This window comes from Fonsecaea multimorphosa (assembly GCF_000836435.1).
Source record: "Fonsecaea multimorphosa CBS 102226 unplaced genomic scaffold supercont1.6, whole genome shotgun sequence".
NCBI lineage: Eukaryota > Fungi > Ascomycota > Eurotiomycetes > Chaetothyriales > Herpotrichiellaceae > Fonsecaea > Fonsecaea multimorphosa.
This window is the reverse complement of record NW_015971640.1, coordinates 510440-538221: the sequence shown is the minus strand read 5'-3', so window position 1 is coordinate 538221 and position 27782 is coordinate 510440. Positions and strand designations below refer to the sequence as shown.

Genomic DNA, 27782 nt, shown 5'->3' with positions numbered 1-27782 from the left:
TCCATCGATATGAATATTCTCAAAGGAACCATTCCATACCCGTCTGCGTGGAGATGCGAGTGCCTGTAACAGCGTCCATCGCCGCTATCTACCTATCTATTCATGTCTTGGGCCAAACGGTTGGCTCCATGCCAACTTAATCATCGCGGGGACATATTCTTCCTGAAAACTTCCAGTGGTCTGTTGTCGTCGCTCGCGAAGGACGGATAACCATTTGGTGACTCTCTTTTGAAAGAGGGGTTTGGTCTCCTCTTCCGCGCCGCTAGAGGGCGGCATGCTGAATTCAGAAGTGGTCGTCGAGCTTCGGTCGCCGTGATGGTGCAGGACGATGAGCAGTTTCGCGAGCCACCAGAATAACATCGGATCACTCGCAAAGGTCCTGTCCTCGGTGCCCCAATCGCGAAAGCTCCGATGATCGAGGACGGCGCGCCAGGCGTCAAGAGCGTCGTTGACACTTCTGAGGGAGGCATTCCCGTGTGACCTGATCGCCCTTTGAGCGAGGTCCTCGATCGATATGGCAGAGAAGTCAGTCTGTAGACGAGAAATGACCCTGTTCGAGTCTTCCGGCACGTTGCCATTCCTTTTGCCCAACTCAAACTCGTCGGAAAACCTCCCAACATGGTATAAAAGGGAGTGTAGTCCTTCGGAGGCCTGTTTAGTATTGGATCAAGAAGGGGCCGACGCGCATACCCTTGATAAGGACGAACATTCCAAAAGCGGATGCTACGAAAAGCGGTTCGTCTGGAGCAGGATGGCTTCTCAAGTTCTGCAGCGCAGTGGACAGTCGCAATTGTGACGGTAACGTCTGCAACAACCGGAGACATTCAGCCGAGGATGTCGCTTCCCAACAAACCTCGTAGCAAGGCAGTTCAACGTCGATTTCTCGCGGTGAAAGAATAGGCATGGTCCGCTGGAAGATACAAGCAGCCACATCCTGACAGAATATTTTGCACGCTGCTCTTTTAACACAGTTAGTGGCCACAGACATCTCTCCGCGAATTGACTTGGGCACCTTCTTCGGGTCTCCTCTTCAACCCACAACCTCCAGTCGAAAGTTTCTTCCGTATAACTATGATAATCCGGAGGATCCGTTGGTTTGAACAGATTGGCTCGCTTGGCCATCTGTGCACTGATATTTAGCAACTGCAGTGCGTGACGGAGCGTACCTCTGACTTACCGAAACTATTCTTGCACCGTAGAGAGAGACGAACCTGGAAGCTGTCTTGTTACGGCAGCCAGCGAGCACAGAACAAGCTGTTGTACTTGCCAAAATGGCCGGTAGGTCAGGGATGCCCATGGTCGCTTCATGCTGCACTTCGTTAGCATTGGGCTGGAAAGGCGTCCGACAAGCACCGACAGGTTCGTGGGCCACCAGCATAAGAAGCTGCATGGCGAGTCTGCAGATATGCGTAGCATTATTAAGAGATTCTGAATAACATGCTCCAACTAACAACACGGCAAGGAGCAGTATTGGTGGTGTTTTGATGAGACTGAAAGAAGGCACATGCAGGATCGGGAAATGTCGAAGATAGTGCCGTCCAAACAATTGGGTGCAATGGATGAGATTCTCTCTAGTGATATAGGTCGCCAACAATGAATCCGTCACAAGGGGCCCCGATTGCTTGAGCAGTGCTCTGAGTTCCTCGCATTTGGACTCTATGGGATCGCATTGCTCCATTGAGAAGCCGGTGACTGGATAACCCGGATAGTCATGATTGAGAACAATCTGTTCTGCCGACATACCTGAAGTTTCATGTGATCTGGGCAGCATGATTGGAGGAATGACTGGGTCAAGGGAGATAAACTCGTCCAGCCAAGATCGCTCCTGTGAATCCGAAAACAGGTGTTCCGGGACACCTGGAGAAGTTGTCCAACGGCCTGGTGCATCTGGATCTCGCGCACTTGATCCTGTTGCTACGCCTGCTGGATTTTGTATCTGGCAGCCAAGTCCGGCCCCTTGCTGTTGGCCAGGACGCAGTTGCTCGCCTCCACACTGCAGGTGTGAGGTAGCTAGTAGCGGGTTCTTCGACTCTCCAAGGCTTTAGGACCGGGTGCAGTGTTGTACCGTCTGTTGATGGCCATGCTTCTTTATGAACAGGACGCGATGCTCGCTCTGGGTTGCAAATGATATACGAGCCATACAGGTCGACATGACCTGCCCGAGTGTAGTGGCATGGAAGGCTTTTGGTGACACAGCGTTGGCAAGGTCGGCGATAGTCACACTTTTTCTTGGATTTTGCACATTTGTCACAGGAACGCTTCAATCGCGTCTGCTTGGCTTGTGGGAGCACTTGGTGGTGATCGAGACCTTTCTCGCAGCTGTTTATATGTTGGGCAAGAACATCACTGAGCGCTTGCGATCAGCTGGCGGCAGCGTTATAGAGAAACAACCGCGGACGAGGTGCACCGCCTACCTTCTGTAGAATGTCCTTCCACAGGGACACTGATAGACATTCTCTCCAGTATCTAGACAGTGGTTAGTGTCTGATAGTATGAGGGCATTTCACAAGAATACGTCGTCTGATGTGGCGTTGCAAATGCTCATGACGCGCGAAGCGTTGTTCGCATTGTGGGCATTTATGGGATTTTGCGCCCGACATTGGCGATTTCACTGCTCAGGTCGGCACAGGCTGACAGCATGTACCTCGTACAGACGGAATAGGTCGAAAGAAACTTGAACAGTGCAGTGGTAGGTGGTTGGCATGCGATGCCAAGGCCTCGGTCCCTTTGCTTCCAGTTTCGACGACAACTTGATAGCTATTACCTTTTGACATAACCTACCTAGGTAGCTTTCTCAGGGACTCTTTTCACCCCGTTCATGACGGTAGGCAATGCCATGGCGACGAAAAGGTCCAGAGAATCTCGGGAACAGCGAGCGAATCAATCTTTGCATGTGGGTGCCATGCTCGCTGGGGTATAAGCCGACAGTCTAGTATGGGGTTTATCGCGACAGACTTCAATATCCGACTAGACTTGCTGCTTCGGTGTGAACGGTCGTCAACGAAATCACTCCGACCGCCTCTTTACTGGTGCTATGGAGAACATAATGCCTACCGTGGTGGATGTCGCCCCTCGGACGAGTAACGGGAGACGTGATCACTACCGCAATATAAAGTCTAGGGGCCACGTCTATCGGGATAATCCCCACGATCAGCATCAGCATCCCGTTGGCATATAGTCACTACTTCAGCTCGTCCCACGTCCCACTTCACACGAAGAGACCATTTCTTTTTCGACTGCTTCTGCTAACAGGTACTGCCGAACAGCCATCGCCGATATGACTCAGTTTTTTGCAAAAGAGATTGTCATCCAAAATGTCCATGCTTTCAATGGCGAAAACTTCACAACGAGAGATGTCGTTATCAGAGACGGAAAGATAGCAGCTGACAGAGAGGCGGACGATGTCCAGATCGTTGATGGACAGGGTCGGTACCTCATCCCAGGACTCATCGACGCCCATGTCCATCTGCGCGCAGAAGAACAATTGGAGAAGCTGTCCGCTGCTGGCGTTACCACGGCACTTGACATGGCCTCATTTCCCCCAAGCCTGATTAACTCGTTTCGAGGAAAGACCGGCCTTACAGACATAAGGAGTGCCGGAGCTCCTGCGACATCCCCCGGAAGCGGGCACAGTCGGATGCCAGGAATTGAGCCTTACTTGATCTCCAGCCCCTCGGAAGCATCACGATGGGTAAGCGACCGCATCGAGGAGGGCGCAGATTATATCAAGGTCGTCGCAGACATCCCTGGACCCAACCAGGCAACACTCAACGCAGTCATCTCAGCTGCACACGAGCAAGGAAAGCTCACGATTGCTCATGCGACAAGACATGAGGCATTCCGCATGGCCTTGGAAGCCAAGGCCCGCGTCATCACACATGTACCGCTTGACAAGCCTCTCAATTCAGACATGGTGGCACAGATGGTCGATGGCAAACACGTCTCTGTCCCGACGTTGGCGATATGCGAAGCTCTGCCAAAAGCGAGAGGCCCACCTTTGAATTACGAGCCTGCCCAATCATCCTTGAAAGCTCTCTACGAGGCAGGAGTGCCAGTCCTAGCGGGGACAGACTCGAACTCTTCGCCAATATGCCCTGTACCTCATGGCGAGAGCTTGCATCATGAGTTGGAACTGCTTGTTGAAGCTGGCCTGTCAACCGTGGACGCTTTGAGAGCTGCCACTTCCCTACCGGCGAAGCATTTTGGGCTGGTGGAGCGAGGGGAGATTTCGGAAGGATTTCGTGCTGATCTGGTCCTCCTGTCTGCTGACCCTTTGGAGGATATCCAAGCCACCAGGAAGATTGAGCGCATCTGGATAAATGGGATAGAATACTCAAAGGGCCAACCACGTTTGCTGTAGACCTGTACAGCTACACAAAGACTGTAGACATCATCTTCCATTGATATAGGTCGTGGCTCGCACTCCCTAGCCACTCTCGGGGCCTTTTGTGCCACCAACCAACAGTCTCCCTTCTGCTTTTGGCTACGATTTAGAGATAATCTGCACCGTTGATTTTCCATTCGAGGTTACTGAACCCACGGTAGTTTGCTGCGTAAGCACATCCTCCGTGAAAGATCCAACTTCCATCTCCAATGCGCACCTTCTCGACAATTCCAACCCTCTCCCACCAGATTCATCATGCCCCAATGAGACGCTTTTTGTCAGCCTCAGAGCTCTCCCGGGCGGATCTATATTGCACATGAGAATGGAGAGTACAACAAACACGCCAATGGAAGACACCATCCGCATAAAAGTTGCGGCGGGGGCCAGATTTAGGAATCATATCTCCGACAATAGTTTCGCAAGAAAGTCTCGCCGGATGACGGCGCCGAATCTGGAATGTGTGACGAACAGAAAAGGAATCATTAGCATTGAATACCCCATATCATACATAATAAGGAAAGGATCATCGTCGTGAATGGAGGATGACTAGGACTAGCAGCAGACCTGCCTGCCGTATAGATGGTAGATGGGTTGCATGCGACGGGCAAAAGGGAAGAAGGAGATAGGCTCAGCGTATCGAGAAAAGCACTGATTGAGACGGACAGGCTGGACCTACCCATAACACTTGACGTGCGCGACCAACCTCTCGGCCATCCGGTTCAAGCCCTGCACATTCATCGACGTGAAACTCGGCGACTGCCGCACACAGTGCCATGCTTGGACCGGCGTCAATTCCGAGGGTCGGTCGATTGGCAAATTGTCGGAGATCTCCAGAAGGCGTTCGAGAGTTGCCTTTGGGGCGGGCCAGGTCAGTGGCGAAAAGGAAGGCGATGATGAGGACGTCGCTGGTGGGGAGAGTGGTGAGGCGTGTGATGTGTTTATTTTTGTGTCTGCATATGACGTCGATGTTGGCGGTGAGACCGTGGAAGAGGATGAAGGAGACGGATAGCAGCACAGAAGGGCCGCTGAGGCTGTGTGGACGTGCCCGTGGGGAGAGCTGCTTGAGGAGGTGGAAGGGTTGTTTTCTTCTTCCTCGCTTTTCTGCAGATGAGGGAGACATGGAGATTCGAGCCTGTAATTTGCATCATTTCAGTGTCTTGTTCCAAGAGTATGGGTTTGAGATAGTGCTTCGTTAAAGGCAGGGGCATCAATCTGGCCTGTGAGGATCTGACACTTTTACATACTTGAGCACAAATTCCATCGCAACAGCCACGGCGTCGAGCTGGGCCACAAGGATTGTTGTCGCGCTTCTATCTGGACCTAGCGAGGCTGACGCCGGTGATAGCGCGCCGGCATACGCATTTTTGCTACCATTGGGTGGCAGAAACCCAAAGTCTTGCGTTTGCTGGACATGCATCTGAACCGGCTGGCCATTCATCGTCTCGATCCAGACAAGAGTGCTGCAAGAGGAGGTGCCACTGACGGATGCACCCGCTCCACTCTCAGCACAGCTATAGGGGGGCGAAAGGTAGGCCGGCTTCTCTGCGCCACCTATTTCAGGTGCGAGATTGAACTCTCCGGATCCAGGCACATAGCCGCTCTTGTTTGAATAGGCGTAATTGTAGTGTGTCAAAGGGGTTGACTTGCGCAGCTCAGCTTCACACTGGGCGAGCTTGCTTTTCGTCGCAGCCAGATCTCGCTCAAGCTGGTCGACTTCATTCTGCAGCTTGGCTTCGGTGGCCTGCAGACGCCTGACGGACTTCTCCAAGACGCGGAGATACTGGTCTCGTCTTTCGCGGAAGGTCCTGGTGAACACTCGCGCACACCGAGTCAGTCAGTCCAATCCTGGCTGCAGCAATGATCTCAAGATCGCAGCTGTCTGATTCGCGTGAGGCAAGATTACTGACTTTTGTGCCTTGCGCAATTGCTCGCGTCTGTTGGCGACCTTGTCTAGATAGAAATCTGAGTCAGGCCTAGGAAACGTCGTCTCGGGAGGATATGCAGGTACGTACCCTCCACGGATCGAAAAAAGGGTCGGAATATGTCCGACATTGTTGCACCTCAGAGCGACGACGAATCTCGCGCTCACTGATAGAGGAGAAGCTGGATGAGCATGATAACGACGATACAGGCAAAGACCTGAAGTGGTTGAAGCAAGGAACAGCGTCCGCCTCAAGAAACATGTAGAGTGGAGAGCCGCTGGCTCCGTTTCGCTTGCGTCTCGGCCCCGCAACACGAAGCCCTGGGTTCGACGCCTCGCAAGTGGAGCCTTGTTGGCTCTTCGGCCCCTGATGGATAATCATTTTCTTCCTGTTTGAGATTAGCAGGGCGACCACGCAGTCGACGCCACGCACGGGCTTTGTCCGAACAGGAAATAAAATATTGGGTAATCCAGACGGAGATCCCATGTTCCAACAGAGGTTCCAAAGCCGTTATACGGCCCATTGAGATTGCACAGGAGCACAGGTGCCGAAGAATGTGTCTCCCAAAGGGTTCAAGAGGAGTTCTCGTCAAGATCCTGAGCCATGTCGCGTAGTATAAAACCCGTAGCAGGCGCGCCTCCATGGAAGGAAAACACTGCTCGGCTTCTTGTAAGGAGACACACCGCCAATTCTAAGTCATTCTTACCTTGGATCAGAAGGTCATTGACCATTTGTGGCAGCAAAGATGCTGAAGAACCTTTCCCAATCCCTCCTGCTTTTGGCGGCTTTCATAACCTCCGTCCCAGCCGCGCCATCACCATACCCTGGAAAATGGGGGAAAGGACACCTCCACCCCGAAGGAGCTCGAGCGATATACTTCATCACCAATGATGCCAGTAACTCTGTAGCAGCAGTGCCGGTTGCCTCGAACGGCCTGCTATCTGAAGGCAGCCTGACTCCGACTGGAGGTGAAGGGGGAAACAGCATCAGCGGAGCCACGAATCAGCCTGCAGCTCCTGACGCTTTGATTTCGCAGTCCTCTGTGACAATCGCTGGAAATGTAAGGAAAATTTGCAGCATTCGGAATCAGGACATGTGGAACGTTGCTGACAGCGCGGCCAGAATATCTTCGCCGTCAACGCAGGTAGTAATACCTTGTCAATGCTGTCAATTGATCCGCAGGACCCAACGAAGCTCACCTTGATCGGTGCTCCTGCCAGTCTCCCGGGTCAATTCCCCAACACTGTCGCTGCGTCAGCAAACAACCAACTGGTCTGTGTCGGCACCACCGGCGTTACCAATGGTGTCTCCTGCTCGTCTTTCTCCCAGAAAGGACTCGGCGCAATGGACAGCCTGCGCTCGTTTGACCTTGTCCAGACAACTCCACCTGTCGGTCCGACGAACACGGTGTCGCAACTGTTCTTCTCTGAGGACGAGTCTCACCTGTTCGCGACCGTCAAGGGCAATCCTGCAATCAACACCACAGGGTTCTTCTCGGTGTTCCCTGTCGAAGGAGGCAATTGGCGCGTGAAACCAAGTCTTTCAACGGTGGACACTCGCAGCTCACCAGCAGGAACGGCTGTCCTGTTCGGCTCGGAAAACATCCCTGGGACTTCGAATGTTTTTGTGACAGACGCATCCTTTGGCGGCGCCGTTGTGTCGGTGGACGCGATAAGCGGCACAGCGTCAACTGTGGCGAAGCAGGTCATTGCGGGTCAAATTGCCACCTGCTGGGCGACGATTTCTCCCGTGACTGGGACTGCATTCGTCGCCGACGTGGGGGTGAATCGTCTGGTGGAGATGAGCTTGTCAGATGCCAGCATCGTTTCAATCCTGGACCTGTCAGCAAATGGAGATCCTGGACTTGTCGACTTGGAAGCCGCAGGCAACTTCATCTATGCTCTATCTCCAGGCAACGGAACCACGCCTGCAGCAGTGACGGTGCTGGATGTCTCGGGAGGTCCGGGGTCAGCAAAGCAGGTTCAGCATTTCCAATTGGCTGCCATGGGTGTCGACAAGAATGCGCAAGGTATGGCAGTTTTTTGAGTTCGTCTGCCTAGTATGGTCGAGCCAGTCACCCCGGAGAATCTGATGGGGGGCAAGTAATATCCTGTTGAATAGAACCTCACCTTCCTGTAGCTGTTTGGAGGCATTTTGTTAGTATGCGAACTTCCCGGTGATCATGCTAGGTATATCAATGTGATTCTTGAGACAGTTCAAATTGGCAGGGGGCGATTTCGCCCCCCTCTTCTTGTTGCTGTCCTTGACTTGCTCAAAGAGACTTTGGGCCGTCTTCTGTGGTAGGCGCGAAGATCGGAACCGAGGTGATAGAATCTGGTCTGGGCCCCCTACCTAGGTAGCCTGAGCAGAAAGCTTGCCTGGGCTTTGACAGCCTCTTGTGTGGACGTTGTGATTCGGATCCGAATCCATAGCAACAGTCGACCCCAGACCTCTCTTTTCGCTCCAAGGCCGATACATCCCCGCAACAACGTGGGCGCTGATGAAACTCGAGAAGCGTCAAGGGGAGGGCATGGCTGGTCTTGGCTAGGAGCAATTTGTGGGGTCAGTGAGTCGCTCGTTCTCGTATCCCCGCATTCCCGGTTTACGGGGTAGTGAGGGCGAAGGTGGATGGGAGAGATGCTTTCTCCAGTTGTGGGAAGATAAGATGTTGGACTGGGAGGCCTCGGCCTAGTCTGCTGTGGGAAGTCGACCTGTGGCGGTCTGTCAATTAGTGAATAGCCATTACCCACACACAGCTAATCGAGGTACCTAGGTGGGTAGTCAGAGGCATTTCCGCCGCCGTCCCCCTTGAGGCCTTTGGCGTGGGTTGAAATGATTAACCGTGGACTGGTGTTCACTTTCAGGCTCTTGAGTCGTGTCAGGTTCTTGTTCTTGGGATGATCGTTTGATGAATTGCAGCTTTGACAGGCCTTTGACGGGCCCCCAACACATGATGGTGGTTCTTTTTAGCAGAGGGTCGCAGATAACAAGAGCGCAGGCCAAGGTGGTGGGTGGTGGGTGGTGGGTGGGTGGCCAAAGGTGGCCAAGGCTGCCAAAGTGGGCGAAGTGCAGTCTCGCCCATGGCACTGCATGTTGGGCCTCTCTTCACGTCCCACAAAACACCTCTGGCATTGTCAATCGCGGTCAAACTTCCCACCACAAGTGAACTCAAATCCGCAAATGTCCTATCTCATCTCTGCTCCCCGCACACAGACGGATATCCCGAGCCTATCAGATTCGACCGTGATGGGCTGCATTTGGCATCGCGGTAATATCGGTCTAGCCATTGCCTCGAGACTACAAAGACACTACTCGTCCCTTCCTGTCGAGTGACATGATTGTTGTGACCTACCATACCTACCAAGCCCCTGGGCAAGGAAATCATCGAATTCCACATAGACATGACATCTCACGCGGTTGCCGAGGGCGGTGTAGGCAAGGCTGCTCAGCCTAGTGGAGCCGAAATGGTTTCGGTCGAGGAGAAGAGAGAGGTCTCTAGTGAGAAGCAGATTGAGGATGTCGACACGAATGACCACAATCTCCACTACGATGAAGTCGACGAAGAGCCAGAGCTTCACGCGAGAACCTACATTGCCCTGTTTTCCATGTTCCTGTTGAATATGGTCCAAGTTGTGGCTTTGCAAGGCCCTCCGGCCGTGGTAAGTGTTCCTCCATGATCGGTCCGTGTAGCAACGGTGGCTCATCATCTACATAACAGCTCAACTTCATTGGCGATAGCCTCAACAACTCCAAAACCCAAACATGGGTCCCCAACAGTCTTTCGCTTGTGCAAGCAGTTCTGGGACCTGTCATTTCTCTCACCTCGGACACCTTCCAAGCTCGGAAGAGCATCCTCGTGGGCTCGTCCCTCATCTCGCTCATCGGAGCTGCCATTGCTCCGGGCTCAGGCAACATCTACAGACTGATCGTGGCCCAAACCTTGATTGGCTTTGGCTTCGCAGCAGTACCGCTTGCATATTGCGTTCCTAGTGAGATCTTGCCGAGGAAATGGCGCCCGAGTAAGTGCAACATGCCTCGATCCTGAGTGAGTCGACTAATGAATGTCGCTAGTGGCTCAGGCATTCATGAACGTGGCCGCGGCTCTGGGTGCTATTATGGGGCCCATGGCTATCGGTGCCCTGACGAAACACAACCCAAAGGACGGATGGCGCAGATTCTACGTACGTTACAATCCTCCAATGCATCCAAACCTCGGGAGATGTGCTCATCGGTAGTAGTGGATCCAAGTCGGCCTTTGGGGAGCGACGGCTGCAGGCATCTTTGTGGGATATAGACCACCCAAGAGACACACCAGGCTCGACCACCTCTCTTTCTGGCAGAAACTAGGCCATATCGACATTCCCGGCTGCTGTCTCCTTACTGCCGGCTTGTCTCTGTTCCTAACTGGCCTGAACCTGGGAGGTAATCTGTACCCGTGGACAAACTCGCGGACATTGGTGACTCTTGTTGTGGGCATTGCCATCCTCATCGCTTTCGGTATCTACGAGTGGAAAGGCACCAAGACCGGAATCATGAATCACACCCTTTTCCGTGGTGGTAATGCGGCAGGTCGCACATTTGCGATTTGTGTTGGCTTGATCTTCATTGAGGGCATCATGCTGTTCTCATACATTGTCTTCTATCCGGTTCTGTACGTCTTACCCTCACACTTATTCTAAACACCAGGGCAAAGGTAGACACTAACCTCATGCTTTTTCAGGACAACGTCGCTCTTCGAGACGGATCCATTGCTACTCGTGTCTCGAGAAATGCCCTTTTGGGTTGCCGGCGGAATTTCCACCGTGATCTGGGGGTATGCCAGTACTCGATTCCGCACAATTCGCGAACCGCTGCTTTTGGGGTTTCTGATCTTCACGGGCGCAATCATCGGCTGGACTACCATCCAACCCAAGGACAGCACCACCGCTGTCGTGATGAGCGGCCTCGCGGGATTTGGGTTCGGGGCACCACTCATCCTGATCATTGCGGGTGTCCAGCTCTCCACGCCACACAGTCTGATAGCAACGGCAACCGCCGTGACGACCTCGTCTCGAGCGGTAGCAGCCACAGTCTTCACCGCCATATACGCTGCGGCATTGAACACTCGACTCGGCACCAACATCCCCCACGGCGTCGGCGGAGCGGTCGCCAAAGCCGGCCTGCCAGCCAGTTCGATCCCGAGTTTCGTCGAAGCTCTGGCCGCGGGTAAAACGGACGCCCTTGCCAGCATCCCAGGTGTGACTCCCGCCATCATCGCCGCTGGCGTGACGGCCCTGAAGCAAGCGTTGGCGGATTCCATCCGCGTCGTGTACATTATCGCCGCGCCGTTTGGGGCGCTGGCCTGTATTATGTGCTTGTTCCTGGGTGATTTGCGCAAGACGATGAATTACGTCGTTGATGCGCCAGTGGAGGATCTGCATGCGAAGAAGCATCATCACCATCATCAGGACCAGCACGCGGCTTAATGGAGATTTGGCTATCATTTAAGCTGGAGCCCCAGGGGACATTGTATCAACCAAAATAAAAAAGGCAACGCTGCGGAAAGGGGGTTGTGGTCTGGAGAGGAAGCATTTCTCTTGGGGCTTTACTGGAGCTGCACTAAACTGACAATCTTAGTTGCCCTTCGATCACTACCATTGTTTCCCTGTTTTCTTCGCACTGCTTTCCCAATACATGCCTCCTCGTATCGATGCTCTCTGACTATGTACATCGAAAACGACCTGATGGTCATCCAGATTCGTGCACGATGGTATCCTACCTACCTATCTAGGTAGTAGTATCATCCCCATCGACACAGATATCATTCGTCCATTACACGCTCCTAGGTCGCCTAGATCCCCTTAGGTATATTTTCCTCGCCATGTCCAGCCTGTAGTCGGAGAAAGAACAAACCCCCCGGGGGTTTTTCCTTGTACGTGTTTCCCCCATCGCTATTCGAATCCTGCTGAGAATGGTACCGCGTCCGGCGAGGTGAGGTGGTATCTGAAAAGTCGCCCACACTCACACCGTCCGGCTCGGTTTCTTTTTTAGCCATCCCATCCCACGCATACCCTTCCGGCCTCGGTTGATTCTTGATTCAAAACTCCATATCGTTCTGAGTGGAGGATTGAAACCCCCGGGGCGAGCACGATCTAGATACGTCGTCGGTTGTAGGCGGGTTGCAGGTGGTTGGTTGGTTGGTTTGGTTACTCAGTTGGCTGATACGGTGAACCACTTTCCTTGGGAGAAGCCACTCAGTGTTGCTCAGCGCTTTGACACCGGAAGCGTCCGTCGTCAGCGATAACGGGCAACCGGGGATCTCATCGTGCTCGCGTCCACGCCTCCCTTCCCCGTTCCGCCCACGCTCTGAGCAACGGCATCGGCATCTTCTCCCTCTTCCTCTTCCCGCCCTGGCCTTCTCCTTCTCCCGCTCCTCCCGCCGCTAATCCCCCGACCGTAACACCCACAGCACCCGCACTAGCACCGCCGCCGCCGCCACCGCCAACGACAACAATCGACGATCCCCTTCGCGAACCCCGACGGTCGCCCGAGCAGGCGTGGCAGGCCAGAAACTCCCGGCACTCGGCCCAGCTGGTGGTGGCGTAGATGACGAAATTGCCGAAGCCGTGCAGCGGGATGCACGCGGCCGACGTTAAATACAGGCCGTAGATTTGATGGTTGGGGGAGATGAAGTTGTTGTACACCCTATTCACGGAGATGGGGACCTGTGGACGTAGAAATATCAGAGACATATATATAGATTTATTAGTCTTGGGATGGGGATGAGGTCGGGGACAGGGTTATCAGGATGTTTGTGGTTGGGAGGAGAGACGGAGGGTGGACACAAAGGAAAAGGGCAATGGAAAGGAGGATGGAGGGATGGTGAGGGATGGTGCTTGCTAGACTCGTTCTTCCGTTCTGCCTTTATTTGGGGATGTGTCTCGGAGGCCATTCATCTCCGAAAGGGCGCGAAATGGTAAAATGGTGGACATACCCAGGTAATGAACAAAACAATGGTACACAAAAACGCAAACTTTGCATATTTCCAATGGATCCTGTCGAACCGCGATGACGACTTGCGCGGCGGGAATTGGTCTGTCACCCGCAGCATCGTCTGGTCGGAGCCAGACCGGTCGAGGGTGACGGTCGGAGAGCCGGGCGTTGCCGTCGCCGCCGCCGTCGAGATCGAGAACTCATGCGACGACGATCCGTTCTGGGACTCCAGGTCCAGCACTTCGCGAGAGTAGATGGGCACGAGCGGTTCGAAGCCCTTGAACTCGGGCGACTCGTGGTCCGGCACCCGGTCCGCGTCGCCGTTATGGTGGCGATTGCTGGTTGTAGTGGAGCCGGGCACCTCCGATCTGACCAAGTCCCTCCTCGTCGCCGTGGCCGTGGAGGACATGAAGGCTCGGGCAAAGGACGAAAAACGGCGGTCTCGTTGAGGACTGTTCCCTTCAAGGCCTGGCTCGTCGCAGGGCAGAGCGCATTCGGCTTTGGCGGATTTGACCTTGCGGCGCACCAGGAGGATTTGTTTGCCGCTCAAAGCGAATAGGAAGATGGCGACTAGGATGAAACACCTTATGCAGGTAGATCAGCCATCGGCACAGTTTGCGATGATCTCGGCCTCAACCAAAACTCACCAAATCGGCACATAAAAGGCCACCAATCTCAAAATCTGCGATTCTTTGGCGATCCAGCACCACATTGTCGCTGGTCCATAGACGGTCTTCCCATTGGGCCTCCAGCACAAAAATACCAAAGCCGGGATGAACGGGAGGACAAAAGCCAACAATATCGCATACACATCGACCCTTTTCAGCTCGGTAGCGTTTCGTTTCGTGCGCACGGTGAGAAGAACATTGAACGCCATAATCATAACCTGGATATACACCATCAGAGAAAGATCGTCTGGCGATGTGGGATCAGCGTACAAGTAACGGATCCGTCATAACAAACCAATTGATGAAAAACCCCTGCGTTTGACACCATGCAGAATTTCGCCCAGCCTTGATCGGATGGATCCCCCAACTATACGCCGAACATGCAAAGAGATTGGCGACGGCAATGGAAAAAGCAAGACGGTTGACAGGTTTCCGCAGCGGCGGGTAACTGAGGAAGCTGATTATCGTGAAGGACGAGCCTGAGAGCGACAGACATGATGAGACCCGGGCGGCGATGTCGATAGCCCGTAGCTGATCCGCAGAGAGGGTATATTCAGGCATGATCCTTTCGACATGGTCGCCCACGCGGCTTAAGCCATCGAGTTTTCGCTCATGCGACTGATTGGCAATGATGGGAGCAATCAGGTAAGCGCGAGATCACAGGCATTGGTCTGCCGTCGCGCCCTTGCCGCGCCCCAGGGCGCTTGCTGTGTTGAACTCGGCAGCTTTTGTCCTGCTTTCGTGCTCCGTGGGAGTCATATAACTCGGTGAAGCGACTGGGGAATGAGGTTACTAACAAGACACAGCTGTATGAGAAAGAGCCTGATTTTCGGTGATCGAAGTCGGCTCAGCCGGTGCCGAGGTGGGAGAACGAGTAGGTAAGCCCTGGTTCCCGGTGGGACCGGCCCAGCTGCAGGGACTGACAGGCTGGACGCAATCGGTGGTGATCACCAGAAGGATTCACCAGGCGCGGAACCGATGGGGGGAACCATGCCTGACTGGACAATAGACGAACAGGGCGGCAGAACGACACGCTGGCAAGCTGCCATTACGCACCGGCATGATTGTGGCAGGAATCCGTCAGAGCGCCATGCCCGTCCGGGTGAATGCAGTGAGCAGTAAGGTTCGATTAAATAATCGCATCGATGAGATCCTTCGGGTCGCCGGCAAAGAGCCAAGGAGATTGGGCGAGGAAGAAACACGAGAAGTACTCGTATCAGAAGGCTAGGGGGGAAGCAAGAGATTGGGGCTTCGACTCCTGTAACACCCACCCATGATGCCACGGAGGAATAGCACTGAATGAGCAAAGGCCTAGGCCGTGGCTGGACTCCCAGTAATGACAATGTGGATGGTTTGGTGGCCCTGTGGCTTGCATTATTGAGGGGGCAGATTCAGTCATAAAGCTGGGGGATGTGCACTCGGTACGAGGACGAGTGTGAGTAGTTGGTGGCCCAAGCGCCTATTGATCTCCCCACCAGGGCAAATGTTTCCGGCATGCTCTGCAGGGAGCAGAGTACACGTTTGAGCGGGTTGTTCAAAGACAAGGTATGTACCGATGACTCCAGATATAGGCTGTAAAGAGCGGTATGAGTAAATATTTATATTTGCAGGACTGCATCGTGGAAGCTGTGGGTATAACTGGGGCAAACTGGAAGGGGAAGGGGAAGGGGCCCGTAAGGCTGATGTTCTCCAAGCGGAGAAGTGGATCAAGTGGGAGACCTTGCACAAGGATATAATACATTATATGTAGATAACTGGCACTCTCACACGATGAAAACTTATTCTGGACCCTTCCTGCGCATGTGCCCTCGTATGGTTTCTCGACCATATGGATCAACACAGTGCCAGAAGGTCGAGACCGTCATCTCTCGTTGAAGCATTCAGTCATCCAATACCCGCCACCAGATAGGTAGATCCCGACGAGGGGGAAGAGCAGACCGAGAATGAACGACGCCGCCAAATGGTCAATCAACTTTCGATATCAGACAGCCGTATCGCCCAACATATGGAGGAGATCACCGTAGGCACATCAGTATTACCTGGTCAGTGAAGGCCTTACCAGAGAGGAAGGGATAAAACGAAAGATGGCCGTTGCTACATCTGCGATTGAATCCCTCCCAAACCTCGCGTTGAATGTATGCGCCTGACTGTCAGGACAACCACTCTTAATCAGCCCGGCCACAGTCAATCAAAACATATCGACAGTGTTGGTCCAATTTGATTTCCTCAGATTCCGACATTGATAGTTAGGAATGAGGCGACGGTGCGGACGATAGTTGGCCGGGAAGGTTCGTTATTGAGGTAGACGAGGGGCAGGACGATTGGGCAGAGGAAAATACTGAAGCCTTCATCGACCACGCCGTTGGTTCCATCCATTGGCTTTGAGACAGCTGATTGTAACGAGTCAGGGCGAGGGTGGTGTTAGTTGGGCATGTAAAGAATTCGCCGTTCACCATAACATTTTGCCCAAGGCAGAGGAGTTGTTGGTGGTTCGCAACAGCTGTCCCATGAGGACGACAGAAGCGTAGGCCATGCGAGATCCACCAGATGCATGCCCCCTGATGATGGAGCGCCAATTGTCTTCCTTCTGGGGCACGTGTTACATGGTCAAAAGATCTTGTTAATCTTGGCTTGGATAGCGATTCGCCTGGCTTCTGCCCTCCTGACTTGACTTGTGTCAAAATTCAAGCAGCTGGTTAAAAGAGACATTGTTTACCAAGGCTGTCGATGTCGGCAATGAGATAAGAGTGCTGTGGACTGATACCCCAGTGATTGTGGATCATGCCTCTCCGCATCTTTCGTCGCAGCTACAGTAGTGGATAAACCGCAGGAGATCTTCGGACATTCTCTAAACGTCATGGAAACGAACATGGCGGACATCTCCAGGCACGGAGAAGATATGGCCTTATCGGTCGTCTACCCGTCCTCTTTTGGCGAGTGAAGTTCTCTTGCTCTGACCAGTCTTCTTGTGCATTGCTTGTATAGACTTTGGGTAATCCACGACATTGTTGCCAACGACAGGGGAGATTTGTGGAATCAATTACCATCATGTCTGAGGACACTTCGAAGCCGAAGAGACGAATCCTAGTGTCCTATGGCGTCGACATAGACGCTATAGCAGGATGGCTGGGCTCGTACAAGGGCGAAGACTCGACTAGTGACATCTCTCGAGGTACGTCGAGACCAGACATCGTTGGCTGGCAAGCCCCAGAGTCAACCTTCAACCAATGGTGCGAGAGACAGCATACTGCAGAGAGCTGAGAGAAATCCCATCATGTTCTGTTTGAGCAGGTTACTTTGCCGGCACAGAAGGTGTGAAAAGGCTGTTGAAGCTGTTTGAGAAATACAACATCAAGGCATCTTGGTTTATTCCTGGTCATAGCTTAGAGTAAGTGTCTGCTCATCCGTGGAATTGACTGTCCAAGAGTAGGTTGATGCTTCAACTGCTTTGCAAGCTGATTTCGCCTCGTAAACAGAACGTTCCCGGAAGAATGTGCTATGATCCGCGACGCTGGCCATGAGATAGGATTGCACGGATACAGCCATGAGAACCCCGTTGATATGACATTCGAACAGCAACGCGATGTGCTTGACTATACGTATCGAATGCTCACAGATTTCTGTCATGGAAAGACGCCTCGAGGAATCGTGGCCCCATGGTGGGAGGTCAGCAGAGAAGCGACAGAATTATTGCTTCAGTACGGCATTGAGTATGACCACAGCATGAGTCACCATGACTGTCAGGCATACTATCTCCGGACAGGAGACAATTGGACAAAGATCGACTTTGGGAAACCTGCCAAAGAATGGATGAAGCCTTTTACCAAAGGCCAGGAAACTGGCCTTGTGGAAATTCCAGCAAACTGGTATCTGGATGACTTGCCGCCGATGATGTTCATGGTAAGTTCCGGGAGTCGATGGAGGCATGACTCCGCGTCAGACAAGCTGATAGATTTGTGCAGAAAAAGGTGCCAAACAGCCATGGCTGGGTAAATCCGAGAGACGTTGAAGATTTGTGGCGGGTAAGTAGCAACCGTCCTCCGTCTGAATCCGTAATTCTGAGTGCTGCCAGGATCATTTCGACTATTTTTACAGAGAAGAGAAAGAGGTATTCTATTTCCCCATGACAATCCATCCAGATGTATCAGGCAGACCGCATGTGTTGCTCATGCATGAAAGACTGATCGAGCACATCAACAAACACGAAGGCGTCGAATGGGTGACAATGGCGGAGATGGTGGACCATTTTAAAAGTAAACACCAGCCCCCCGAAGGAGCCATGATGCCAGCACCACGGGGAGAGATTCTCTCAAAGAGCCAGAAATAGGAGAGATAGCGCTACGGCCTTTTGTTCATGAACTTCAGGGCACCTCCCAGTTTGGCAACCTTGATCACGTCACGTAAGGTAAGACTAATGCGTGTTTGCCGTTCAGCGTGTCCTATCTCGTAGGGTTGTTGGTCACCGAGGAGATTCCAGTTGACAATTTGTTGGCCGTTAAGATTCTCATCCGTCCGAGTCTCTGAAATACCATGTAGTGTGTTGATATACATTTCGCCCGTGGTCACCAGCAGACTCCGGGGTTCTTGCAAAATTCGCCAAGTGGGCTTCGCTTCTCGTTCGCCAGCTTCGTTCTTCTTGTAGATCTCGAGTACAGTGTGACCACCCAAGCTCACTGTCGCCGTGATTGGGTCGTACGCAGGACCATCTTCATGAGGCATGATTCCTTCTCCTGGCTTGTATTCATTGATCAGGACATGATTGGGAGCCTTGTGCGTGGAATTCTCAAAATATCCGCCTTGTTGAAGACGGGTGACAATCGCATCGAGGTAGGCTGGCATGGGGGCTGCGAGGAGGGTGTCACGCGCAGAACCGGTCAAGGTCGAGGGCAGGGACAACAGACGCCGGTGGGTGAGAACAGTCCACTTGGACTCGGGAAGTTTGTGGATGTTGTCAAGGATCTGCTGCTCCTCGGACAGAGTAATGAAACTGGGAACATAGTAGCACGAAGAGGGTAACCCCTCAATGGGATTCATAGCGGAGAGACGACGCGCTGTACTTACAATTGAGTACACTATCGCCCAAGAGCATGTACCTGGGACATATAAGAAGCCTGTTTGGTTCTACGTGAAAAACCAAAGGTTGTAAGTGACTGAAATAGTCTTGATGTTTCTCCAGAATCCCAAGACCAAACCCAATTTGGACGATAGCCATGGTGCAGCTATTAAGAGACTGGGATACTTTGACGGAGCTCTCCAGAGTGACTTCACGGGATAGCTGACAGCCCAGGCTATGATGGGTCTAAAGGACAGTAGCCTACATTCTCCGTACACATCCTGCTCGATGCAGCCGTACAGCTCCTTGCGGATGGTTAGATCAATCGCCCTCCAAGACGTCATGACTAGAGACACTGAACTGGCCTTCTGCCGCTCTTCTCGAGTTCTATCATTTGTCTCTCACCACCGTACTCCTTGTCAGGGCCAGCAATGACCAACGAACATGTTTCACTCTACCGTGCAACGCTAGCAAAGCGTCAGCGTCAATATGACCTGGCCATAGCGACAAACGAGTACATTCCCTTTCTATATCCATGGGACTCGCTACCAGCCTTATATCTACTCCTCGCTCTCGCAATCACTCCCAAGCTTCGCCCTAAGCTGGCCAGAGCGGTCCGATATATCGCTTTCGTTTCGGTTCTCTTCCATGGGGTCTATGTGGCATGCTATCGCAGGACGCTCTGGTTTGCTGCTGGCTACGGTATTGGTTTGTCGGGCGCTTGGGGCGTCATCATGTCTGGCGCTCTTCTCTTGTGCAACGACGTGGGGCGAGATTTCAGAAGGCTTGAAAGAAGAGCAGTCAAGACAGAGAGTGCAGATTCTGAGCCCGACAAGCTCCTAGCAACATGTCAAGACGTTGACACGACGAACCAGAGGGTGGCCACTGCGTATCCATTTTCCAACACGGAGCAAATCTTCCCTCGCCCTGAGAGACCTTATCGAGAAGCATACGAGCTGGTATGGCAGGGATTTCCTTACAACTCGGACAAGATCCATGTCCTTGACTGGACGCTCGACCTTATGACGAGTTTTCGAGCAGTGGGCTGGGGACATCGAATCTCAACAGTAGGGCCAATTGACCCATCAACACCGCGAGAGACATTCCAACCCGATTCTGCCGCGGTGGTCAGCAATGACCAAAGCCGGGCATCTTCGTCTACTTCGCAATACCCGTGGTCTCCTCAATTGAAAGCATTACGAGGCTTTATCCTCAGCTATCTCGTTCTTGATTTCGTCAAGACAGTCATGATCACAGACCCGTACTTTCTGGGCGTAGCATCATTGGAGTCACCTACACCCTGGCAATGGCTTGCTCACATCAACAATACTGTTCCGTTCGCCACACGCTTTGTTCGGCTTGGGATTTCGATGTCTGGAGTGGTGTCTGCATTGACGTTAATCTTCAGCCTGAGTCCGTTATTCTTCGCCAGCATCCTTCCCGCGCTTGTCGATGTCACAAAGATCACGAAAGCGCCTCTTTTGGAACCATGGATGTATCCGGCTTATTGGCAATCATTGTCGACCTCGGTCCTGTACTCTGGCTTAGCAGGATTATGGGGCAGATGCTGGCACCAGATGTTTCGTTTTGGCATCTCCGAACCATCCAGAGTCTTGATTGAGAGATTGAACATGGATGTTCGTGGCGAGGCAGCTCGAATCGTTCAGCTTCTGGTCGCTTTCACGTTGTCAGGATCAATCCACGCGAGTGCTAGCTACACCACATTTTCCCTCAATGGCTCTCGTCCGTTTTCCGGCCCCTTGTTGTTCTTTTTCCTACAAGGGATTGGCATTCTCCTACAATCTTTCATAGTCAAATCCTTGCACAGACACGCTTCCGGGGTCAAGAATCTCCCGTCGGCCGTAGGCCAGACAGTGAACGCGCTGGTTGTGGTATTGTATCTTTACTCCACAGGGCCATTATTAGCCAACGACTTTGCAAACTCTGGACTTTGGCTTTTCGAGCCCGTCCCGATCAGTCTCTTCCGTGGGATAGGGTTTGGACCAGGCGGAAAGGATGAAGGGTGGTGGACGTGGAATCAGAAAGGTTCGCGAACGGTCGGGTGGTGGATCGGTGACAGGTGGTGGGAGAGAGCTGTAGCGATATATTAGCCCTCTGAAGCGGATGCGCAAGAGACTTCGAAAAGCTCTTGGATCTGTAGAATTGACATTTTGAAGCCCGTAATAATTTTGGTATGGGAGCAGCAAGCTGCAGGTGGGGAGGGAGACGGTGGTTGCGGGTTGGTTCCCACGTCACTGATATAGATGTACCACCAACCGCGACCGCTTCTAAGAATAATGGCGTGGCAGCTAAATATGGGCCCTAGCTGACCCTGGTTGGGGCGCCCGAGCATGATGTCACATGGACCGAAGGGGGCCCGAGGCTGCAAGATGGACCCAATCGAATCACATCCGGGGGGCTACAGGGGGGCGCCTGTCGATGCCCAGGGATGCCCATCAAGCACCCGTCGCCCACGATCAAGGCCAGCTTCGGGTTCCTGGCATTTCGCCATGTTCCCTCCTGCATTTACCCACGCCTCCCGCCTCCATCTTTCTAGCCTTTCCCTGCCTTTACCTCACGATCTATGCTGCATCAATACGCTGTCCTTCAATACTGAACCAAACAATCTAATTAAAGGGAGCCAAGAGCATCACCAGAGGCATTCCATCGAGACGACTAGCTGACTCGGATTTCCCTAATCAGCTCACTCACGCCCGGCGTGGATCTCTCGCACTGTCTTCCCACACCATTACGCTAGTCCACGTAAACTTCCCGGTGGGCAGCTGTCAGTCTCGGCAAGCCGTCGCTCCACCAGCCGCATCTGCGCAGTCCAAAAGAGCCCTGCTCGCCTGCCGCAAGGCCCCGGGCCCAGGCTCTGGCTTCGCTCCCTCACGGACTTCCATTCTCTCTCGTCACAAAATTATCGCGACACCAGACAAGGCATCCCAACTCGTTGATGCACGTCATCCCCTACCCATTCCATCTCACCTTTCTCAACATCACCTCTTCTCGGCTCACAGCAATAGACGCCCTTATCCATCCCATCGCTCCCATCGATCCGATCGTTTGAGCGCGGCCTGGAGCTTTGCGCGCTTGTCTCATCCTATCGGCCGCAACCTTTGCCTCGACCGCAAATCCACCCCGCGCCACCTGTTCTTGTATCACCTGCGCCCGAAACTCCCTCAATTTTGCGCATCTCGCCACCCATCAAACACAAAGTCGGCAGTTGATAACAGGGTCGCTGCCTGCTGATGTTCATTCGTTGTTCTCTCTCCTTCAGTCATGGCAATGCAGGCGCCGCTTGCCAACGACAAGAAGCGAGTAAAAGTTTATGAGCTGCGCGACAATGACTGGTTCGACAGAGGGACTGGCTTTTGCACCGGCCAAGTCATCAATGTATGCCTCCAAAGCCTCTGTTGCCTCGTAGATTCTGGAGCCGCAGCGTCGGCGACGAGAAAAAGAGCACGCGCGCTAACGTATGGGGTCCACAGGATGAACCGCGGATCTACGTCGAGTCCGAAGACCAGCCCGATCGCATGCTCTTAGAAACCCGTATTGTCAAAGACGATGGATATCAGAAGCAACAAGGTACACCATTCGAAAACAAAGTCTGAGGATTTGGGGGATGGCTGACGCGCCTCTAGAAACACTCATTGTGTGGACCGAGACCAATGGCACTGACATGGCCCTCAGTTTCCAGGAGGCCGAAGGCTGTGCAGTGATATGGTACGGGCACCGCTCATTTTGGCTTGCGCGATGGTCTAATGATGCTCCAGGGATTTCGTGCACCAAGTCCAGCAGCAGTTGTTGTCCCTTCCCGGTAAGCATCTCACGCGACTTTGCCGAGTCCGTAGGCTGAGTTGATATTACAGATGATGGCCTCTCGGACGATGCTCTCGAAAATATCACAAGCTCTTTCACCCTCAATCCCCCCGAGTTGAATAATCTGGACGAGATCGAGCAAAGTATCCGACATGCGAGCATAACCCAGGGTGGGCGCGAAGCTCTGGCCAAGTTTTTGATCCGTGAAGAATATCTTCTCAAATTGATACCACTGGTTGAAATGGCAGAGGACCTGGAGAGTCTACCGGATCTACATCGGCTGTGCAATATTATGAAGGCCCTGATTCTGATGAACGATAATACCATCATTGAGCACTTGGTCACGGACGACATCATCATTGGCGTCGTCGGGGCACTCGAGTATGATCCGGACTTTCCCACGCACAAAGCCAACCATAGACAGTATTTATCGGATGAATCGAGATATAAAGAGGTGGTGGAGATCAAAGACCAAAATATCAAACGGAAAATCCGACAGACTTGGCGGCTGCAGTATCTGAAGGACGTGGTGCTGGCGCGCATCCTGGACGACCCCACCTTTGGCGTCTTGAATTCCCTCATATTCTTTAATCAGGTCGACATTGTACAACATCTCCAGGGCAACACTGCCTTTCTGAAGGAACTCTTTGCCATCTTCAGCAACGACAATACGGATATCAAGCGGAAGGAACAGGCCGTGCACTTCTTGCAGCAATGTGCGGCGATTGCGAAGACGCTCCAGATGCAGTCGAGAGCGAGCCTCCTGAACAACTTCATCGCACACGGTCTCTTCTCGGTCATTACTTTTGCGGTAAAGCATCCAGAGCCGTCAATGAGAACGACTGGCATTGACATCCTTGTGGCACTACTTGACCATGACCCTAATATGATGCGAGGCTACATGCTCAAGGCTGTATCCGAAAGGAAGGTTCCATTGACGGACACGCTGATCGACTTGCTGCATGCCGAGACTGATTTGGGCGTGAAAAACCAGCTGGCAGACGCTATCAAGATCTTACTTGATCCGCAACCGCCTTCCAATGACCCTATGGGCAACCGACAAAACTCCGAATTCATGACGAAACTCTCAAGGCCGCAGATGACCCCAACTCAGCAGGCGAATGAGCAATTTGCACAGGACAACTTTGACCGATCATGTCGAAAGTTGTTCCAACCGCTGAAGGACCTCGAATCTAGGGAATCGATGCAGAGCTTCAGCTATCAAGAGGTGTCGTTGTTCTCGTATTTGGTCGAGATATTGACATTCTTTGTCCGCCAACATTCCATGAGAAGCCGACCCTTCGTCCTGTCTGAGAACCTAGCACCAAGAGTTGCCCAACTCTTGCAAGTTCCCCAGAAGCCGCTGAAACTGACTGCTTTGAAATTTTTCAGGACAGCAATCTCATTGCAAGATCAGTTCTATGCCGCGCAGGTCATCAAAAGCGGGGCTTTCGACTCCATTCTGGGAATTGTCATTGACACCATGCCGCGCGATAACCTCCTCAATTCAGCGTGTCTAGAACTGTTCGAGTTTATCCGAAAGGAGACAATAAAGCCGATCATTATCCACCTTGGGGAGCATTACCGTGAAAAGATCCAGGATATCACCTACGTCGACACATTTGAGAATCTTATTCTGAGGTTTGAGCAGTTGACGACCGAGCACCCGGAACCCGAACACACCTTGTTCAGCCAGGACGATGCAACGCCGCCTATGAGTCGGACACATATCAATGGTCGGTGGCAGGGTTTGCCGGAAATGGATGCAAGCGAAGAGGACTATTTCAACGCCTCCGATGACGAAGAGGATGAAGCAGATGAAGATTCTGACCGTGACAATATAAAGGACGTGTCTGAAAGGGTGAACCAGTGGCACCGAAGACGGATAAAGGCTGAAATGATGAACGGGAGCGCCAGTCCGATCAGCAAGCCGCTTGTAGATTATCCTGACGATGACGAGGACGAAGCGATGGATGCCAAAGCTGATGCAACCCCCAATACTCCACTCACCCCGGACAGCACTAAGGATGTCTCTTCCCCCGAACCAAGAGCAACACCCGAAAAGAAGTTGCAGCCATCACCGGAGATCAAGTCAGTCGCCGAAAGCGAATTGCAGCAAGCGCCCGAAAGAATGACGGAGAAACGACGACGGCAAGAAGATGATGAAGACGACGAGCTCGGCAAGCTTTCTAGCGGTCCGAAACGCAGAAATTCATCATCCAGCACTTCTAGCTTTTCCTCCCAAGGCGGCTTACGTCGGAAAAAGGGCTTTCTGCGATCGAAGCAGGCAGGCGGTGAGAGCCCCCCCATATCGACAAATACCGCGGAGACTGGGAATCACACCGACGGCCGAAAACCTCGCAAAATCGCGATCAGTCTCTCCAATGTAACGAACAAATCTGACGATGCACCTCCCACGACCACGGACGTCAAGCTGCAGAATAAACAGCAGTCAGTGGCAACCAAAGAGTAGGAAATGGATAGAAAGCTGCGTTATATGCGACCACATTGCTTCTCTTTTCGCGATGGTGTTTGATGGAGTCCACGAACTACTATTGTACAATATGACCAATATCTGGGGGTTATGAGGTAGAAGGCGAGATCGATTGATTCGGACCAATAGAGGGACGAGGGCAGAGTCGGATTTCGACATCGAGGTATCTGATCTGCAAGCATGCATGCATGATGATGGCGAAGCAAGCCGTTGCAGTGCGTTGGATGCTCTGCAATCCGCCGAACGCGGCATTTGGGCTTTATTGCGGTAAGCGGCAAGGATGTTGGAGGAAGGAGGGTGAAGACACCAAACACCAAGATGCAAGTCGAGAACCTCCTCAACTTGTCAAGGGTAGAGCCAAACCACTCGGTTGAGGGACGGGTATCTTGTCTACTCCGACCAGGCTCTATCCCCCATCACAGTAGTCCACTATGGGCGGCCTTGTGCAAATGCAAAAGTGAATGTCATGGTATACGTCGTATTGCTGCTGGCATGCTCTTCCCTCTCACTACAGAGTACCTAGGTACATATGTCGACGTTTCAGTTGTAACGAGTATCTTCTGCCTGATGCATGACACCAGCCTTGTCTGCAAACATGTCAAACATATCTAGAAAATTTGGCCCGTTTGGCATGTTTGTCACGTTTGCCCACTCCGTATCCTCGTATCCGAGTCTCTCTTTACATCAGTCGACAACTGGTGGACAAGAGTAAATCATGACTCATCCTGTTCCTCTACGTCGCCGGTGAATCTCATCTACAGCGTGTTCTTTCAAGGGATCTTGCCCTGAAGTAAGTCGGATAATGAAGTCCGGGATCTGCAACACGTGCTGAACTTGCCCTGATCGGCTCTCAGCTGGGTCCTCTGTCGATCACCCAACGATTCGGATCCAGTAGGTTTGTGAACATCCATTCATCTTCGGATACATTCATTAACGAAATTTAGATTCTCCTGTTCCCCCCTGCTCTGCGAATATTATCCCGAGACCTAGTTTTCAGGCGACGAAGAACTTCTGTTCGGCCCGCGAGAGAAAGATTTACATATTGATAGGCTCCCTATTCATTGCCTCTTGGGTCATATCTCGCCTCCACTGGTGCCGGCAACATGGCGGGCGAAACCATTTCGCCTTATAGCTTCGACCATGTGATTCTGCTCCTTGATACGCCGGACTTTGAGAACCCGCCGCCGTGGTTGAGTGACAACTTCACCATCATTGAGGGCGGGACCCACGCCGGTATGTTTGTCAACCAGAGAAAGAGGGATTTGAGAGCTAAAGACCGGCGAATCCTCACACCAAGAGTGTCGCCTCGTCTTTAATTTGCTCGTCGTCCCGTTCTTTTGCGATTCAAATGGCATCTAACATTACTTGCGTCAAGGTGGCTCCTCACGGAACAAACTCATCATCTTCCCTGATGGCACTTACATCGAGCTAATAAACTGGATTACCGAACCCAAAGAGTTCTTTGACTGGGCGTCAAAATCACCGGGACTAATTGACTTTGCACTTACAACCCCGTCCTCTGCACACGACACTTTTGACGAAGTTACGAGGCGCTTAGAATCGAAACCGCAGCCTCCTTCCGAATCTCAATCCTCGTCAACGGAGGAGCTCTCAGAAGGTAGTGCCGGCGCGGGTGACGGTGGGCTAGGAGTACGTTTCAGACCTCCGCTCGCCGGCGGTCGCAAGCGAAAAGACGGCCAAGACGTCCAATGGCACGTCACGAAACCGCTCCTGGACAACTCCGCAGAGAATGTACCTCAGCCGCTCGAAACATACTTCCCAACGGGACGACTCGACACGCCGTTCTTCTGCCACGACGTGACGGATCGGAACCTGAGAGTGCCGTACACCGAGACAGACATCTCCGAGACGCACCCCTGTGGCGCGCGAGGGATCGTTTCCGTCGAGGTATTGGTCCCCGAGGAGAAGATTGACAGTTACATACGCCTATACACCTCGGCTCTGGGCGTGAAACCCAAAGTCCAGGGCGGGTACCGGTACAGACCGACCACGAGCGTGAGCTTTTTGTTGAGTACGCCGAATCCCGATGAGGAGGCTATGAAGCGCCTGAAGGGGAGGGTCGGGGTGGTGATTCGGGCGCCGAGGGATCAAGAGGATGAAGCGTGGTTGAAAGAGAGAGGGGTGGGGATTAGAGAGGTGAGGCTTTTCGGAGAGGCGAAGGGCGAGGATGAGGTTGACGAGATGGCGCTGGATAGTGAGGGGATCGGAGCGAGTCTGGTGCTGGTGAAGGAGCCTGTCGGATTTTGGGAGGCCGATAGCTAGTCGATTAAGCCGGGAGGAAGAAGAAGAAGGGGAAGAGTTTATGTGACTGTATTTGCAAACCCAGTGGTCGAGCTTCATGGGATGGACGGAACGCGAAGAAAGAAATCTATCAAGGAGCTGGACGTCCTTGCTTGGCCTTGCCATGCTAACCTGGAGGTCAGGCCTACTACAATCCAGCAATGAA

The 27782-nt window shown here is 52.8% G+C and overlaps 11 protein-coding genes across 11 annotated transcripts; 7 read left to right on the top strand and 4 right to left on the bottom strand.

Annotated features, from left to right (window-relative positions):
* Nucleotides 1-96: 96 nt before the first annotated feature.
* Z520_03932 (uncharacterized protein) lies at nt 97-1741 on the bottom strand (the record flags this gene model as incomplete). Its single annotated transcript, XM_016774442.1, has 4 exons — nt 97-641; nt 691-959; nt 1013-1122; nt 1178-1741. 4 exons carry the CDS (start codon nt 1739-1741, stop codon nt 97-99), a joined length of 1488 nt encoding a protein of 495 aa, XP_016634369.1.
* A 1536-nt stretch (nt 1742-3277) lies between these two features.
* Nucleotides 3278-4360, top strand: Z520_03931 (uncharacterized protein; the record flags this gene model as incomplete). Its single annotated transcript, XM_016774441.1, has 1 exon — nt 3278-4360. One exon carries the CDS (start codon nt 3278-3280, stop codon nt 4358-4360), a length of 1083 nt encoding a protein of 360 aa, XP_016634368.1.
* Nucleotides 4361-5056: 696 nt separating this feature from the next.
* On the bottom strand, nt 5057-6436 carry Z520_03930 (uncharacterized protein; the record flags this gene model as incomplete). The annotated part of the gene is made up of 4 exons (XM_016774440.1): nt 5057-5516; nt 5629-6189; nt 6292-6334; nt 6397-6436. 4 exons carry the CDS (start codon nt 6434-6436, stop codon nt 5057-5059), a joined length of 1104 nt encoding a protein of 367 aa, XP_016634367.1.
* Nucleotides 6437-7051: 615 nt separating this feature from the next.
* On the top strand, nt 7052-8352 carry Z520_03929 (uncharacterized protein; the record flags this gene model as incomplete). Its single annotated transcript, XM_016774439.1, has 2 exons — nt 7052-7366; nt 7429-8352. The coding sequence occupies 2 exons, from the start codon at nt 7052-7054 to the stop codon at nt 8350-8352; spliced, it is 1239 nt and encodes a 412-aa protein (XP_016634366.1).
* Nucleotides 8353-9707: 1355 nt separating this feature from the next.
* Z520_03928 (uncharacterized protein) lies at nt 9708-11771 on the top strand (the record flags this gene model as incomplete). Its single annotated transcript, XM_016774438.1, has 5 exons — nt 9708-9965; nt 10025-10325; nt 10378-10487; nt 10545-10957; nt 11027-11771. The coding sequence occupies 5 exons, from the start codon at nt 9708-9710 to the stop codon at nt 11769-11771; spliced, it is 1827 nt and encodes a 608-aa protein (XP_016634365.1).
* A 1466-nt stretch (nt 11772-13237) lies between these two features.
* Nucleotides 13238-14507, bottom strand: Z520_03927 (uncharacterized protein; the record flags this gene model as incomplete). Its single annotated transcript, XM_016774437.1, has 3 exons — nt 13238-13862; nt 13926-14164; nt 14217-14507. 3 exons carry the CDS (start codon nt 14505-14507, stop codon nt 13238-13240), a joined length of 1155 nt encoding a protein of 384 aa, XP_016634364.1.
* Nucleotides 14508-16994: 2487 nt separating this feature from the next.
* Nucleotides 16995-18273, top strand: Z520_03926 (uncharacterized protein; the record flags this gene model as incomplete). The annotated part of the gene is made up of 5 exons (XM_016774436.1): nt 16995-17118; nt 17235-17334; nt 17423-17846; nt 17909-17968; nt 18019-18273. 5 exons carry the CDS (start codon nt 16995-16997, stop codon nt 18271-18273), a joined length of 963 nt encoding a protein of 320 aa, XP_016634363.1.
* Nucleotides 18274-18284: 11 nt separating this feature from the next.
* Nucleotides 18285-18980, bottom strand: Z520_03925 (uncharacterized protein; the record flags this gene model as incomplete). The annotated part of the gene is made up of 1 exon (XM_016774435.1): nt 18285-18980. The coding sequence occupies one exon, from the start codon at nt 18978-18980 to the stop codon at nt 18285-18287; it is 696 nt and encodes a 231-aa protein (XP_016634362.1).
* A 450-nt stretch (nt 18981-19430) lies between these two features.
* Z520_03924 (uncharacterized protein) lies at nt 19431-21110 on the top strand (the record flags this gene model as incomplete). The annotated part of the gene is made up of 1 exon (XM_016774434.1): nt 19431-21110. One exon carries the CDS (start codon nt 19431-19433, stop codon nt 21108-21110), a length of 1680 nt encoding a protein of 559 aa, XP_016634361.1.
* A 1171-nt stretch (nt 21111-22281) lies between these two features.
* Nucleotides 22282-25294, top strand: Z520_03923 (uncharacterized protein; the record flags this gene model as incomplete). The annotated part of the gene is made up of 5 exons (XM_016774433.1): nt 22282-22395; nt 22491-22587; nt 22644-22725; nt 22776-22819; nt 22872-25294. 5 exons carry the CDS (start codon nt 22282-22284, stop codon nt 25292-25294), a joined length of 2760 nt encoding a protein of 919 aa, XP_016634360.1.
* Nucleotides 25295-26418: 1124 nt separating this feature from the next.
* On the top strand, nt 26419-27598 carry Z520_03922 (uncharacterized protein; the record flags this gene model as incomplete). Its single annotated transcript, XM_016774432.1, has 2 exons — nt 26419-26548; nt 26691-27598. The coding sequence occupies 2 exons, from the start codon at nt 26419-26421 to the stop codon at nt 27596-27598; spliced, it is 1038 nt and encodes a 345-aa protein (XP_016634359.1).
* Between the last annotated feature and the right edge of the window lie 184 nt (nt 27599-27782).